Genomic DNA, 12,837 nt, shown 5'->3' with positions numbered 1-12,837 from the left:
GTTTCACTATGTAGTCAGGCTGGTCTGAGCTTGCTGTGTAGCCAAGGCTACCCTCCAACTGAAAACCCTTCTGTCTTAGCTTCATGTGTGCCGGGATTACAGCCATGCACCGTCATGCCCAGCTTTTAGTTTTATGGTTTTAGCATTTACAGTTTGGGTCTTTGATCCTAGTAGTGTTCTGTGGTGAATAGAATTTCCTTAGGTTTTATATGCATAAGGCAATTTACTGTGTTATCATCTTAAACATACAGTTTTGCTTCTTTCTTTATTTTTTTTCTCTTTTATTATTTTTACATTTACTTACATGTGTATACATTGTTTGGGCCACCTCCTCTCTTCCCCCTACCCCCCATAGTTTTGCTTCTTAAAGTATTTAATTCACTGGTAATTGGTTTTTGTGTTAGTCTCAGGAGTCAAAATTCAGGTTTTATTTTTTTGTATGGACTTAATTGAAAAAGTTCATTCTTTCTAATATACTGGCTTTATTAAATTCATGTTTCTATCTGTATATGGATTTATTTCTGGGCTCTGTAGTTCATATCTACTGGTCTCTTTGTGGTATTGATGCAGAAATACAATTGATTCTCCTAATTACTAGAGAGGTATAATAATTCTTCTTATCCAATAAGGTACGCTCCACTTCTAAAAGCACATTTTAGGTATTTTTAGATTTTTACATTTCATGTAACTTTTTAGGATTACATTGTTTGGGTTTGGGTTTCAATAAATACTTCTGAATTTTTTTTTCTTTTCTTTTTTTTTTTTTTTGCAGTATTGGTGTTGGAACTCAGGGCCTATACTTTGAGCCACTCCACAGCCCTTTTCTGTGAAGGGGTTTATTTTGAGATAGTATCTCATGAAGTGTTTGGCCAGGCTGGCTTCCATGATCCTCCTGCTCTGCCTTCTGAGTAGCTAGGGTTACTTGTGTGAGCCCCCGGCGCCCAGCTCTTATTGGAATCGCAGAGATGATGTGGGTCAATTTGGGGAGAATAATATCTATAACATTGTGCCTTCCGACCCATGAACATGATCTATCTGCTCATTTTTAGGAGGTCTTTTTATATTTTATTTTTTGTCCATAATATTTTATATGCTTTGTGTTAGATTCAGCCTTAGGCTCTTAATTTTTTTATGCTTTTATCAATAATATTTTTAAAATACTTCCTTTGACTTTTTTTTATATGGGCTAGAAGCCTTCCTAAATTGTTTTAATGCTAATGTATTTGTAGGTTCTTTTGGGCATTCTGCATAGTTAATGGTCGTATGAGTAGTTTTAGAAAATAGCAGTTTTCTCTTCTCTTCTCTTCTCTTCATTGAGACACAAGGTCTTGCTGTGTAGCTTAGACTGGCCTTGAACACGCCATCCTCCCATCTCAGCTTTCCAAGTGTTAGGCAGTTTTGGTTCTTTCCAGCATTTATCTCTTTTATTTATTTTTCTGTTGCTTTACTGCTTTAAGAATGTAAATAAAATGTTGAAAGTGGTCCCTGTTAATATTTTTTATTTTACCACTGATTATATTGTAAGTGTTTTGTAGATATTCTTCACCAGGTTAAGAAATTCTCTTGTATTCCTAGTAGGCAAAGGTTTTAATTATGTAGGAATTTTGAATTTTATCAAGTGCTTTTTTAACATTTGTTTGCTGATCATACAGTTTGTCTCCCTTAGTCTCTTAGTGCAGTAACCACTGTACTTGTTTGAATTTTAAATCATCTGTGTATATAGATTTAACCTTAGTCATGATGCATTGTCTATTTTTTAAAAATAAATTCATGCCTTTGAAGAAAGAAATGTTATCATTTGCTAGTAAATGGATGGAATTGGAGAACATCATTCTGAGTGAGGTTAGCCTGGCCCAAAAGACCAAAAATCATATGTTCTCCCTCATATGTGGACATTAGATCAAGGGCAAACACAACAATGGGACTGGACTTTGAGCATATGATAAAGCGAGAGCGCCCAAGGGAGGGGTGAGGATAGGTAAGACACCTAAAAAATTAGCTAGCATTTGTCGCCCTTAATGCAGAGAAACTAAAGCAGATACCTTAAAAGCAACTGAGGCCAATAGGAAAAGGGGACCAGGAACTAGAGAAAAGGTTAGATCAAAAAGAATTAACCTAGAAGGTAACACCCACGCACAGGAAATCAATGTGAGTCAATGCCCTGTATAGCTATCCTTATCTCAACCAGCAAAAACCCTTGTTCCTTCCTATTATTGCTTATGCTCTCTCTACAACAAAATTAGAAATAAGGGCAAAATAGTTTCTGCTGGGTATTGAGGGGGTGGGGGGGAGAGGGAGGGGGCGGAGTGGGTGGTAAGGGAAGGGGTGGGGGCAGTGGGGAGAAATGACCCAAGCCTTGTATGCACATATGAATAATAAAAGAAAAAAAATAAAAAAAAATAAATTCATGGCTTTAATTTAACAACAAGTTTATTTTATTTTTATTAGTGAAAGGAGATCATCTTTTTCCCCTCTTATATTAGTAACATCATGCTAATGTTTCTCTCTCTCTGGTACTGACTGACCATTTCTAAATTCTAAATAGTTTATAAGATTGTAATTATTTGTTCCTTGAGTGATTGGCAGAATTTAAGCACTGGTAAAATCATGTGGGTATAATGGGAATCATTTTATTTTTTGGCATATGTGTATATGTATGAAGATTTATGACTTTTTTTGTTTACTTTTTGCAGTCCTGGGGTTTGAACTCAGGGCCTTGTGCTTGAAAGGCAGGTGCTCTGCCACTATAGTCACACCTTCAGTGCTTTTTACTGTAGGTACTTTTCAGATAGGGTTACATTTATAATAGGAATGTATTACTGTGCTCAGCTTTTGTTATCGTTAAGATGGGGGTCTTGCTAACTTTTTGTCTGGACTGACCTGAAATCCTCTTGGTCTCTACTTCCCAACTAGATAGGATTACAGGTATGAGCTTCTGTGCTCCACCTCAAGTATTTCTTTTTTTTTTTTTTTTCTTTAAGTTCAGTTCTATTTCTTCTGGAAGTAAGTTTTCTCCATCTTTATTTTAGAGAATATAATTGTATTCTCTATATAAGAGATTTCTATCTTTTATTTCCTTTCTTTGGTTTTATTCTACTCTTTTATAACATATAAACTTGGTTGTTTAACACATTGATTTTTAGCTTCGACCCCTTTTTCCTCTTTTTATATACTCTTTTTAGGTGCATTTCAGAAGTTTTCATTTGTAAAACTTTTCTGCTGTCCAGTATGATTTCTTTTTGGATCTGTGTTTTTTAAATTTTAGATGTATGTTTTGTTTTGAGTTGTTTTTGGTTGTTTGATTTCTAAATTCTTGCCAGAGAATGTGATCTCTTCCTCCCTCCCTCCCTCTTCTCTCTCCTCCTTCCTTGAGTTTGAACTCAGGTCCTCAGGTTTGCTAGGTAAGTGTTTAATACAGGTGTTTATTACGATTTTTAAAAATTTTGGCTCTTAAGTTTTGGCCCATTATGGTGCTCAGTTTCCATAAACATTCTGGTTGTGCTTCAAAATAATTTGTATTTTTTTACTTTTTAAATCTTTATATCACTGCTCATTTTTTTCTGCAACTTATTAGTTACCATTGTGATTTTGGATTTATCTATTTTTCCTAAGAGTTAATGGTTTTTATCCTGTGTATTTTCAGGTTTTATTTTTAGGTGTAAACAAATAAAAAATTTTTTTTGGCAGTATCAGGATTTGAACTCAGAGTCTTAAGTTTGCTGGGCAGGCACTCCACCACTTGAGCCACTCTGTCATTCTAAAATTCTATTACTAGTTAGTTAAGCATTTTTTTTCTTTTAGAGTTATTGACCTTCTATCTCTAGTAATGATTTTTACTGTAAGTCTGTTTCTCTTTCTTTTTTCCCACCTCTTATGCCATCACTGTTGTGTGTTCTAATTATTTTAGAGCACTGTAGACATTGTAATTTCACATGTGTACTCAGTGATTGTTTAAGTTGACCCATGTATTTGTCATTAATTTGCTCATCATTTCTTCTTCCAACTCAGATATTTCATCTGGGGAGATACTTTTCTGCTGGAAGAACATCCTTTAGCATTTCCTTTGGCAAACTCAGTATTTGTTTTGTTTTTATGACTTAAATACTCTGTTACTTAAGCCTGATGATTGAAAGACAATTTTATTTGGTATGTAGCTATTTGCTCTTACTGCACTGTGTCTGGCTTTTATTTTGAAGACATGAGCCCTTAGTCTAATTTCTGTTTTGTGGATAATCTTAATTTTCTTTCTGGCTGCTTTGAGTATTTTCTTTTTCTTTAGTTTCTATTATTTTGACTGATAGACTTAGGTATTTGTATTTTTAAATGTATTCAGTATGAGATTTATTGAATTTCCTAAATATGGTTAGCACTTTTTAAATCAGTTGTGGAAAATGCTAAGCTATTATTACATTTTTTGAGGTGCTGGTCATAGATCCCAGGTCCTCATGCATGTTAGTCAAGCATCCTACCACTTGGGTGAGCTACATTCCAAACCCCATTATCTTTTTTTTTAACAAAAAACTTTCAATACATCTCTTTTCAATTATAATTTACTGTCAAATCTATCTTCAGTTTCTTTTTTTCTTTTTTGGTGGTACTGAAGTTTGAACTCAGGAGTTCATCCATTTGAGCCACTCTGCCAGCCCTTTTTAGTGTTAGTATTTCTGAGATAGGGTCTTGAGAACTGGCTTCAACTGAGATCCTCTTGGTCTCTGCCTCCTGAGTAGCTAGGATTATAGCCGTGAGCTAGCTAAATCTATCTTCAGTTTTAATAGCTGTGTTTTTATTTCTGTAATTTCTACTTGGCTCATTTTCAAATCTGCTCCCTCACTAAATTTTAATAATGTCTGGCAATTTTAAGTTTAAGTTTTCATGGGTATTATTCCACTGAGTCTTTCTTAAGAAATATACTGCATTGTGTGTGACACATAGCAAGTACTTAATAACCTGTAACACACTAAAATATTAGAAATAATAAAATACATTATGTGTCCATTATGAGATGTAATATATAATAATTAGAAATAATGAAATACATTTTATGGCCATGATGAGATGGATTGAAGCCAAATTTTATTGAGGAATAGATGTGAAATATAGCTAGAGTAAATAAAGAAACATACCATAGCGATAGAAGCTGATTAAGAGTGCTTTGTGCTCATTTTATGTTAAACTATATGTTCTATCCAATTTTAATAAAAATTCCAATTAAGTGTAACTGTTGGATTTGACAGAATTAATGTAAAGTTAACATAAAAGAACAAATAGTTGAGGAAAGTATTTATTACTGTTTTTAACCTTTCAGTTATAATGATGTTATTCCAGGATTATTTAGGTACTAAAAACAAAGTGTGATTTCTTGATCATCTGTTCTTCAATGTGAATAAACTAAAAGAAAGAGCGTCATTGAAGAACTCATTCCCGTAATAATGATACCAGGATTTCAAAATCTTTCTTTTGCTTTAAGACAACAGGTTTGCATGGGTACTTTGTAAATCTAAAGTGAAAATATTCCTACAAGCTTCTCTTTCTCTCTCTCTCTCTCTTTCTCTCTGTCTCTCTGTCTCTCTCTCTCTCTCTCTCTCTCTCTCTCTCTCTCTCTCTCTCTCTCTCTCTCGACAGACTTTTGTCCTTTCATTTGGGCATGGTCTAATTTACAGCACTGGGAGCTTTATATCCATCTAAGTAGTACAGATAATTTTTTCCTCTAGGCCTTATAACCTTAACTTCACTTTACCTGATGTCCTCTTTATCATCTTAGGCAAGAGACTTACTCTTTATTTATTCATGTGAGTATTTGTTGAACATTTACTAGATTTTAGGTACTGGTTTAAGTGCTAGGGGAAAAAAAGTGGCAAGGCAGACAAGTCCCTGCTTACAAAATAGTGGGTAATATATGCTGGAGATTTATAGGTGCATTGTGCTTTTGTGGGTTATTTAATCTTTTCAAAAGCTATATGATTGGTGAAATTGTTGTTCCTGCTTTGTATATGAATGGTCTAGATACTTGCTTAAGATGGAGGCAAGGTCCCAGAAATGGTTCTGGAATCACATCACCCGTAACGTGTGACCCTGAGGCTCAAACCCAGACAGAATAATACACATAGCCTTCTGCTTTACTCTTGTCCACACCAGCAGTCCACTGCCTCTTGTCTGGGGCTATAGGAGATAGAAAAGTTGGATTTGGTAGTTCTGTGGTGCTGTGCTGAGTTAAGTATTAACCCTCTTTTGTATCATATTGTTTTCCCACAAGACCTTAAAATGTACTGTGTATCTGTAACCTATAAAAGTGTTTTTCCAATGCCAATCAAAGGTCATTGTGCTAGAGGCACATAGGTACCTTCATTAAGCTAGTTGTGCTTTAAATTTATCAGGATTAAAATATTAAAAGACGTTTACCCTTAGTTTTATATCTGTTTAATATGTTATATGTATATGTGTGGTTTATATCTTAATTTTTTGTCTATCTTAGGTTGATTTGTATTCTTTAGTTACTAGTTTAAATGGATGTAATTGTTTTTCATTGAGCCCTTGGGTCCACAAACCCTCTTAGATTAAGTGGTTATCCTACAGATTCTGCAAGCTGTGTTTGGTAGCATACGTTATCTTTGGCAATTAATTACTGGTGGGGGTGCATAGATGTCTGATTCTTCCTTTCTGGGTTTCTTAGCAACAGCTCGAGGAAGAAGCAGCTAAACCTCCTGAGCCCGAGAAGCCTGTATCCCCTCCTCCAGTGGAGCAGAAACACCGCAGTATTGTCCAAATTATTTATGATGAGAATCGGGTAAGCTTACGCTTTCTGTGACAGCACAGGCCATTCAATCCACTTGACTGCCTTTTCTAAGTACTAATAATTTGCTTGTAATGGTAATTATATTACAGCATGATTTCTATTTTATATGTTTCATAAATATTATTTAATGAATAGAACTTATCAGCTGAATCTCTTTCCTATTATATAAATACTGACAAGTATGTTTGGTGTTACATACTACAAAGCAGCCATTTTGTTTCTTCAGGGGCATTTGATACCAAAGCCTGATAAACTTTCAGTATGTGAAAATAACCATTGCTGGGCGCCAGTGGCTCATGCCTGTGATCCTAGCTACTCAGGAGGCAGAGATTAGAAGGATCGCGGTTCAAAGCCAACCAGGGCAAACAGTTCATGAGACCCTTTCTTGAAAAACCCATCACAAAAAATAGGGCTGATGGAGTAACTCAGGGTGTAGGCCCTGAGTTCAAACCCCCACATTGAAAAAAAAAAAGAACTTCATTATCAGCTTCAGAATTGATAACTGGCTGTGGTTGAACTTTACTTATAAAGTTCAAGGTAAACTTTGACCATTAGGTAAACTTTGCTTTTTGGTTATTTTTTTTTTTTTTTTTTTGGCTTTGGGCAATTCTGGGGTTTGAGTTCTGACCTGTGCCTACTAGACAGAAGTCATGAAAGAAAACTTTGAATTAGTATGAGCCATGCTTTGATTCCTCTGGGTCTCTCTTTTTGCCCAGATTAGCTAGGCCCACCAACCTCCTTTTGGTTAAGATGGGGAATCTTGTGAAATTTTTGCCCAGCCTGGCCTCCACCCACCATCTCTACCTCCTGAGTAGTGAGGATTACAGGCATGAACCACCCCACCCAGCTTGGATTTTTATTTTATTTCTTTTATTAAAATAGTTTCTTCTATCATACTCTTAATTCTATCATACTCTTAATTTAAAATATTTGTGGATTTAGGAAAACCAGGCCTCAATTCTATGAATTATTTTTGTAATGACAAAGCTAGTTTTTATCTAGAACCTGGCTAAGGAACTAGCAGTTGAAGGAAAATAATTTCACCTCAATGTAAAGAAAATGTTCTATCCACGCTGCTTAACAATGGGCTTCTAGAAGTTCTCAATCTAAAACATAATAACAGACTTTAAATATTACTGAGAAAACAGGCTTGCTTGGTAAAGGTAATCATAAGGTATAGTTTGGAATTGTTGTTTCAGTTTAGTTGCTTTGTAGTGAGTTGATTCATCAATCTATTTTGCACAGGCAGCCCAACCTAGTTGCCAGATCTGAAAGGATATTGGTTTTAAGAAAAGAAGTTGTTGACTTGGGGAACAGCTTAGTGGTAGAACACCTGCCTACCATGATCAAGGGCATAGGTAGATAGACAGAAAGGTAAGTAGGAAGGAAGGAAGGAGAAAGCAACTTTGAATTAGTAATTAAACAAACATTTATAGGAATAATTTTGGACTGAAATATATGTGTATGTATATATAGGTATATTTACATATAGTAAGTATCATGGACAGGTAAAAGTATGGGCAATTAATACTATTTTTTTGTGTGGGCTCAAAAATGGTCCAGTTTATTGAATGGCCAGAACAATCTCCTGCAGGTAAATTCAATAAAGGTGGAGGTCATACAGGACCTGAAAGGTGACTATGCTGTGCTTAGAGGGAAGATGCTAGCTCAGGGTAGACAGTTGCCTTCTTGTTTGAGAGAAGATAGAAGTAAGGGGTTTTATGTGAAGTTTAATTTTTAGGAAATACTCTGTAGAACTACAAAACATTTTCATTGGCTGATTGACTTAATGACTAATTTTGTGATCTCTGGGATAAAGTAATAGGGATTAGAGCTGATAACAATGGAAATATGTATGTTTTTTTAAAAAGTTTTATAAAATGTTGACTTTTGTGTACCTTGAGATAATTTTCAAATAAATTAGATTCAGTGATAATTAGTGATTGAATTCCCCCTAACTGATTGATTTGTTTATTCCTTGAAGAAAAGAAAACCAAATTTGAAAACTTAATATAAGACTTAACCCTCTTAACAGTGAAAAATTCTTTGTTTTGTTTTTTTGAGCTATAGAAGTCATTGTTTTCTTTCTTTCATATGCTTTTTTGTTGGTTACTAGGGAACTCAGGACCTTGGGCTTGCAAGGCAGATGTTCTACCACATGAGCCACACCTTCAATGCCATATACTTTCTTAAATGTACCCTGCTATTGCTACTAGTCATTTGTTGCAGTTCTACAATCATAGGGCTCTGGAAGTTAGAGGAGGAAAGCTCAACTGGGCCTGCCATATAGCTCCCTCTCCAGTGCCTGTCTACCTCTTATTAATGATTTACCTTATCTAGTAATGATTAACCATATCACAGGCAGGAAGAGAGGGAAAAAGACAAAAGTACATCTCTTCCTTTTTCCTTATGTAGCAAGGAATTAAGCCCATTGTGGCTGAAGCATTAGCAAAAAACACTATCGTCTGTAAGACATTTTTCTTTTATTTAGAAAGTTAGTGGGAGGAAGAAAATTGCCCAAAAGAAACTGCTAATTTTAAAGTTGGCTTCCTGAGAGAAAAGTTGACTTGTTGCGTATTTAAACTTTAGACTAAGTTTGTCGAGTCTCTTAAACAGACTATTCTGGATTATTTTTAACAGTTTGATTGCTATTTCCAAAAATATTTGCAGGTACTCTAATTTCAGAATAATAATACATTAAGAGAATGGTTGTTAGAATGTAGTAGAGAAGTTTTCAGAAATAATCTTGTTTGTATTTTGACTGATGAATTTGCAAGAGAATGGCATCACAGAAAAGGAAGGGGATGATGGAGAGTATGTCTCATACCAACATCTTCCAATCTCACAGGCCATTGTCCTTGTAATTTCCTGTGTCTGTCTCTGTCCCTTCTTGTATATTTAGTCAGTTATTGAAGAATATCAATCCTACTTCATAAATACCGGTTTGGGGCTGGTAGAGTGGCTCGAGTGGTAGAGTGCCTGCCTAGCAAGATTACTAAATATTGGTCTGTTCAATTGCTTCTCTCCATCCCTCTTAACCATTAGATTAATGTGAATTTTCATCTCACATAATTTGAAGTCTCCTTCCTTTAGTCTTTTTTCTTTCTAATGCATTCTTCATACTCGCATCCCACACTTCTTTAAACAAAACCTTTGATGATTTCTCACTTTCTGCAGAACAGCCCAAACTCTTTATTGGTGCTTACATGTTTGTCTACCTGTCTGGCCCTTGCCCTAAAACTCCTTTCATAGTGCTAGCCTACTAGAACAGGTTTTGAATGTTCTGTTGAAGTTGTGGGTGCCTTTGCCTTGATGTTGTTCCCCATGCCCTCAGGTGGTCCCATGTTTTTTCTTAACTGTCTGTGGAGCACACCCATACTTCCCCAACTCTATGAAGGCTTTCAAGACCTCTCACTCTACTATGCTGGGAATGGTTATATTTTTCATCATCTTCTTAGTATCTACCAAGTCCCTGGCACATAGAACATACTCAGCATAATTTCCAAGAATTAATTACTTCCATTTCATCACTTAGAATAAAAATTATAATATGGAAATTTGGTTTTGTTTTTGTGGTGGGAGGATTGAACCCAGGGCTCTGTGAGTGCTATATGAGCATCCTCCCAACTAAGCTATAGCCCGTAGCCCAATGTGAAGGCTTTTTAAAAATACATTTTTATTTATATGATACACAGGGGGTTTTGTTGTGACAGTTCTATATGCACATAAGTACCTAGTTTGGTTCATCCCCTCCATTCTTCTCCCTTTCCCCCCACTTCTCCACTCCTTCTCCCTTCTCCCTTTTCCCCCTTCCCTCTTCTTTCTTCCTTCCTTTTTCTTTTTTTTTTCCGGTGGGAGTGGGGTTTGAACTTGGCTTCACACTTGCAAAGCAGCTGCTCTATCACTTTAGCCACACCTCCAGTCCATTTTGCTTTCTTTATTTTTGGAGATAAGGTCTTGTGAACTATTTGCCCAGACTGGCTTTGAACATTGATCCTCCTGATCTCAGCCTCCCAAGTAGCTAGGATTACAGGTGTAAGCCACCGACATGCAACACTGTTCTCCTTCTTTAAGTGACTTTAACAGATTTTAGTGTTCCATATTCATACATGTATAGAAAGTACCTCAACCATATTCACCCTCCTTTTTACTCTCTAAGGAAGATTTCTCTTAGAGAACACGCTTGTCTGTATTATTTTATTTTTGAAAATGGTGTGTTAAGCATATAACTTAGTATTTACTTACTACTGAACACTGTAAAACTGCTGTTTCCTTTGTTGTTCAGCTATTCCTAAGGTTTCCTTCTAACTAGAAAATAAGCTCATTATATGCTTTGGTTTACCTCAGTGAGATTGACTGCTTTATGGTACTTTATGTTTTTAAATTTTTATTGACGATAAGTATGAGTTAAATGTTTAGGGGTTTTATTTTTAATAGTGAATTTTCATTTCTTCTAGATCTTTTTCTCTTTTTTTGGTGGTAGTATGATTTGAACTCATGTCCTTCTGCTTGCAATGCAAACACTCTGACACTTGAGTGACACCAGCCCTCCTTTCTAGATTCTTAATATGTTTGCTAGAGAACTTTCCAGTTCTTTAGGTACTACTTTCACTACAGATGTTAATCTTTGAGTGAATTTGGTGAGGAAAACCATGAAAATTAAGAATGTTTCAGTCTATCATATGAAAGGGAATATTTGAGAATAAAGATAAGTTCAACTGTAGATTAGCCTTAGATAAGTATTTTTAAATGTAAGTTTGCTCTTAGGTAATTTCATTTTTAATTTTACTGTGTAACATAATCTTTATCCCTAGAAAAAAGCAGAAGAAGCTCATAAAATATTTGAAGGTCTTGGTCCAAAAGTTGAACTGGTAAGTAAGAAATTTCTTTTTTATTTCCAGTGGGTTGGTTTTTTTTTTTTACAGTAGTTTTTCTTGGGAATAAAATGGGATACGATCCATTTATTTTTGGATGAAAAGGATGGAGCTGGCCAGAAAATTTGTGATGAAGTTTAAAATAATCATGAGCAAATTTGGTTACCTTTGCAGAAGCATCATCCTGAGCAGTCATGTAATCACTCGAGGTAGAAGAAGAAAGAGTTAGAAAAGAAATGGGAAGCTCTTTGAATCATTCTGTTAGGATAGTGATAATGTGTAACCTTTGAAATTAAAAATCTGTGGATAGGCATATATATTATAGGACACAGTAGATTTGCATGTTTTTTATAGAAGTATATTTTTGGGTGATGGGGTTATTCAGGAAACCCAGAAGTATGAAGGTTTTGGTGGAGCATGTTATGGTGTATACCTGCTGCTACTTTATTTAGGCTTACATTAAAATATTGTTTCTTAGACATATGTGCAACATTTTACACAAATATTTTATTTATTTTATAGCCACTCTATAACCAGCCATCAGATACCAAGGTGTACCATGAGAACATCAAGACGTAAGTATTTGTTATCCTTGGAGTTCTTCAGTTAAAGACCATATATTCTATAAATAGATCATTTTTATGTTATCTGCTGACATTATAACATAGTGTAGGTGTGTTTTAGATTTGTGTAATTTGTCGTTTTACTATATGTTATCTTCCTCTGGCTTCTTGGGGGTTGGGGTAACAGCTTTGAGTTTCCGAGGCCAAAAAATGAAGTAAATTATTGCATAAAACTAGCTGGTTTTATAATCTGCTAGTTAAAAAGAAAGGTGGATACTTAACATTGAAATGGCTTACCTTGAGGCTTGAATTTTTTGCCTCCTGTTTTGTCTTTTTTTCAGTGGAGTACCTGCAAGGCGCATGATGAAGTAAGATAATGAAGCTTTTTCATTTAAGACTAGTGATGACACCGTCCCCCACCAAGCCACATCTGCCATTGCAAAGTAGAAGTGCCACGGATCATTTTATCATTATTCAAAATCCTATTCTAGGGAAATCCCTTCCATGACTCTTGCTAATGACGGTATTTGTAGACCCTTCTGCCATTTAATGTCCTGGTGCCTTGGAAGGCTCAGTCACCTCATGTGGGTGAGGAGGCTGCTCCAGA

At 35.4% G+C, this 12,837-nt stretch overlaps 1 protein-coding gene across 23 annotated transcripts in view; it reads left to right on the top strand.

Moving 5' to 3' along the window:
- The window catches only part of Ncor1 (nuclear receptor corepressor 1), a 156,657-nt gene that overhangs the window by 43,525 nt on the left and 100,295 nt on the right, over positions 1 to 12,837 (top strand). For 12 of the 23 annotated variants that reach the window (XM_074046736.1, XM_074046742.1, XM_074046738.1 and 9 more), the window contains exons 6-9: positions 6,671 to 6,784; positions 11,608 to 11,664; positions 12,190 to 12,242; positions 12,572 to 12,598. In XM_074046736.1, the coding sequence (XP_073902837.1) occupies positions 6,671 to 6,784; positions 11,608 to 11,664; positions 12,190 to 12,242; positions 12,572 to 12,598 (251 nt within the window). Of the gene's footprint in view, positions 1 to 6,670; positions 6,785 to 11,607; positions 11,665 to 12,189; positions 12,243 to 12,571; positions 12,754 to 12,837 lie in introns of all 23 variants that reach the window. The other 11 variants (XM_074046740.1, XM_074046747.1, XM_074046739.1 and 8 more) reach the window with 2 other exon arrangements.

The sequence above is a fragment of the Castor canadensis genome, chromosome 11 (assembly GCF_047511655.1).
Source record: "Castor canadensis chromosome 11, mCasCan1.hap1v2, whole genome shotgun sequence".
Lineage (NCBI taxonomy): Eukaryota > Metazoa > Chordata > Mammalia > Rodentia > Castoridae > Castor > Castor canadensis.
The sequence above is the reverse complement of the archived record's forward strand: the minus strand, read 5'-3'. Positions and strand labels throughout refer to the sequence as shown.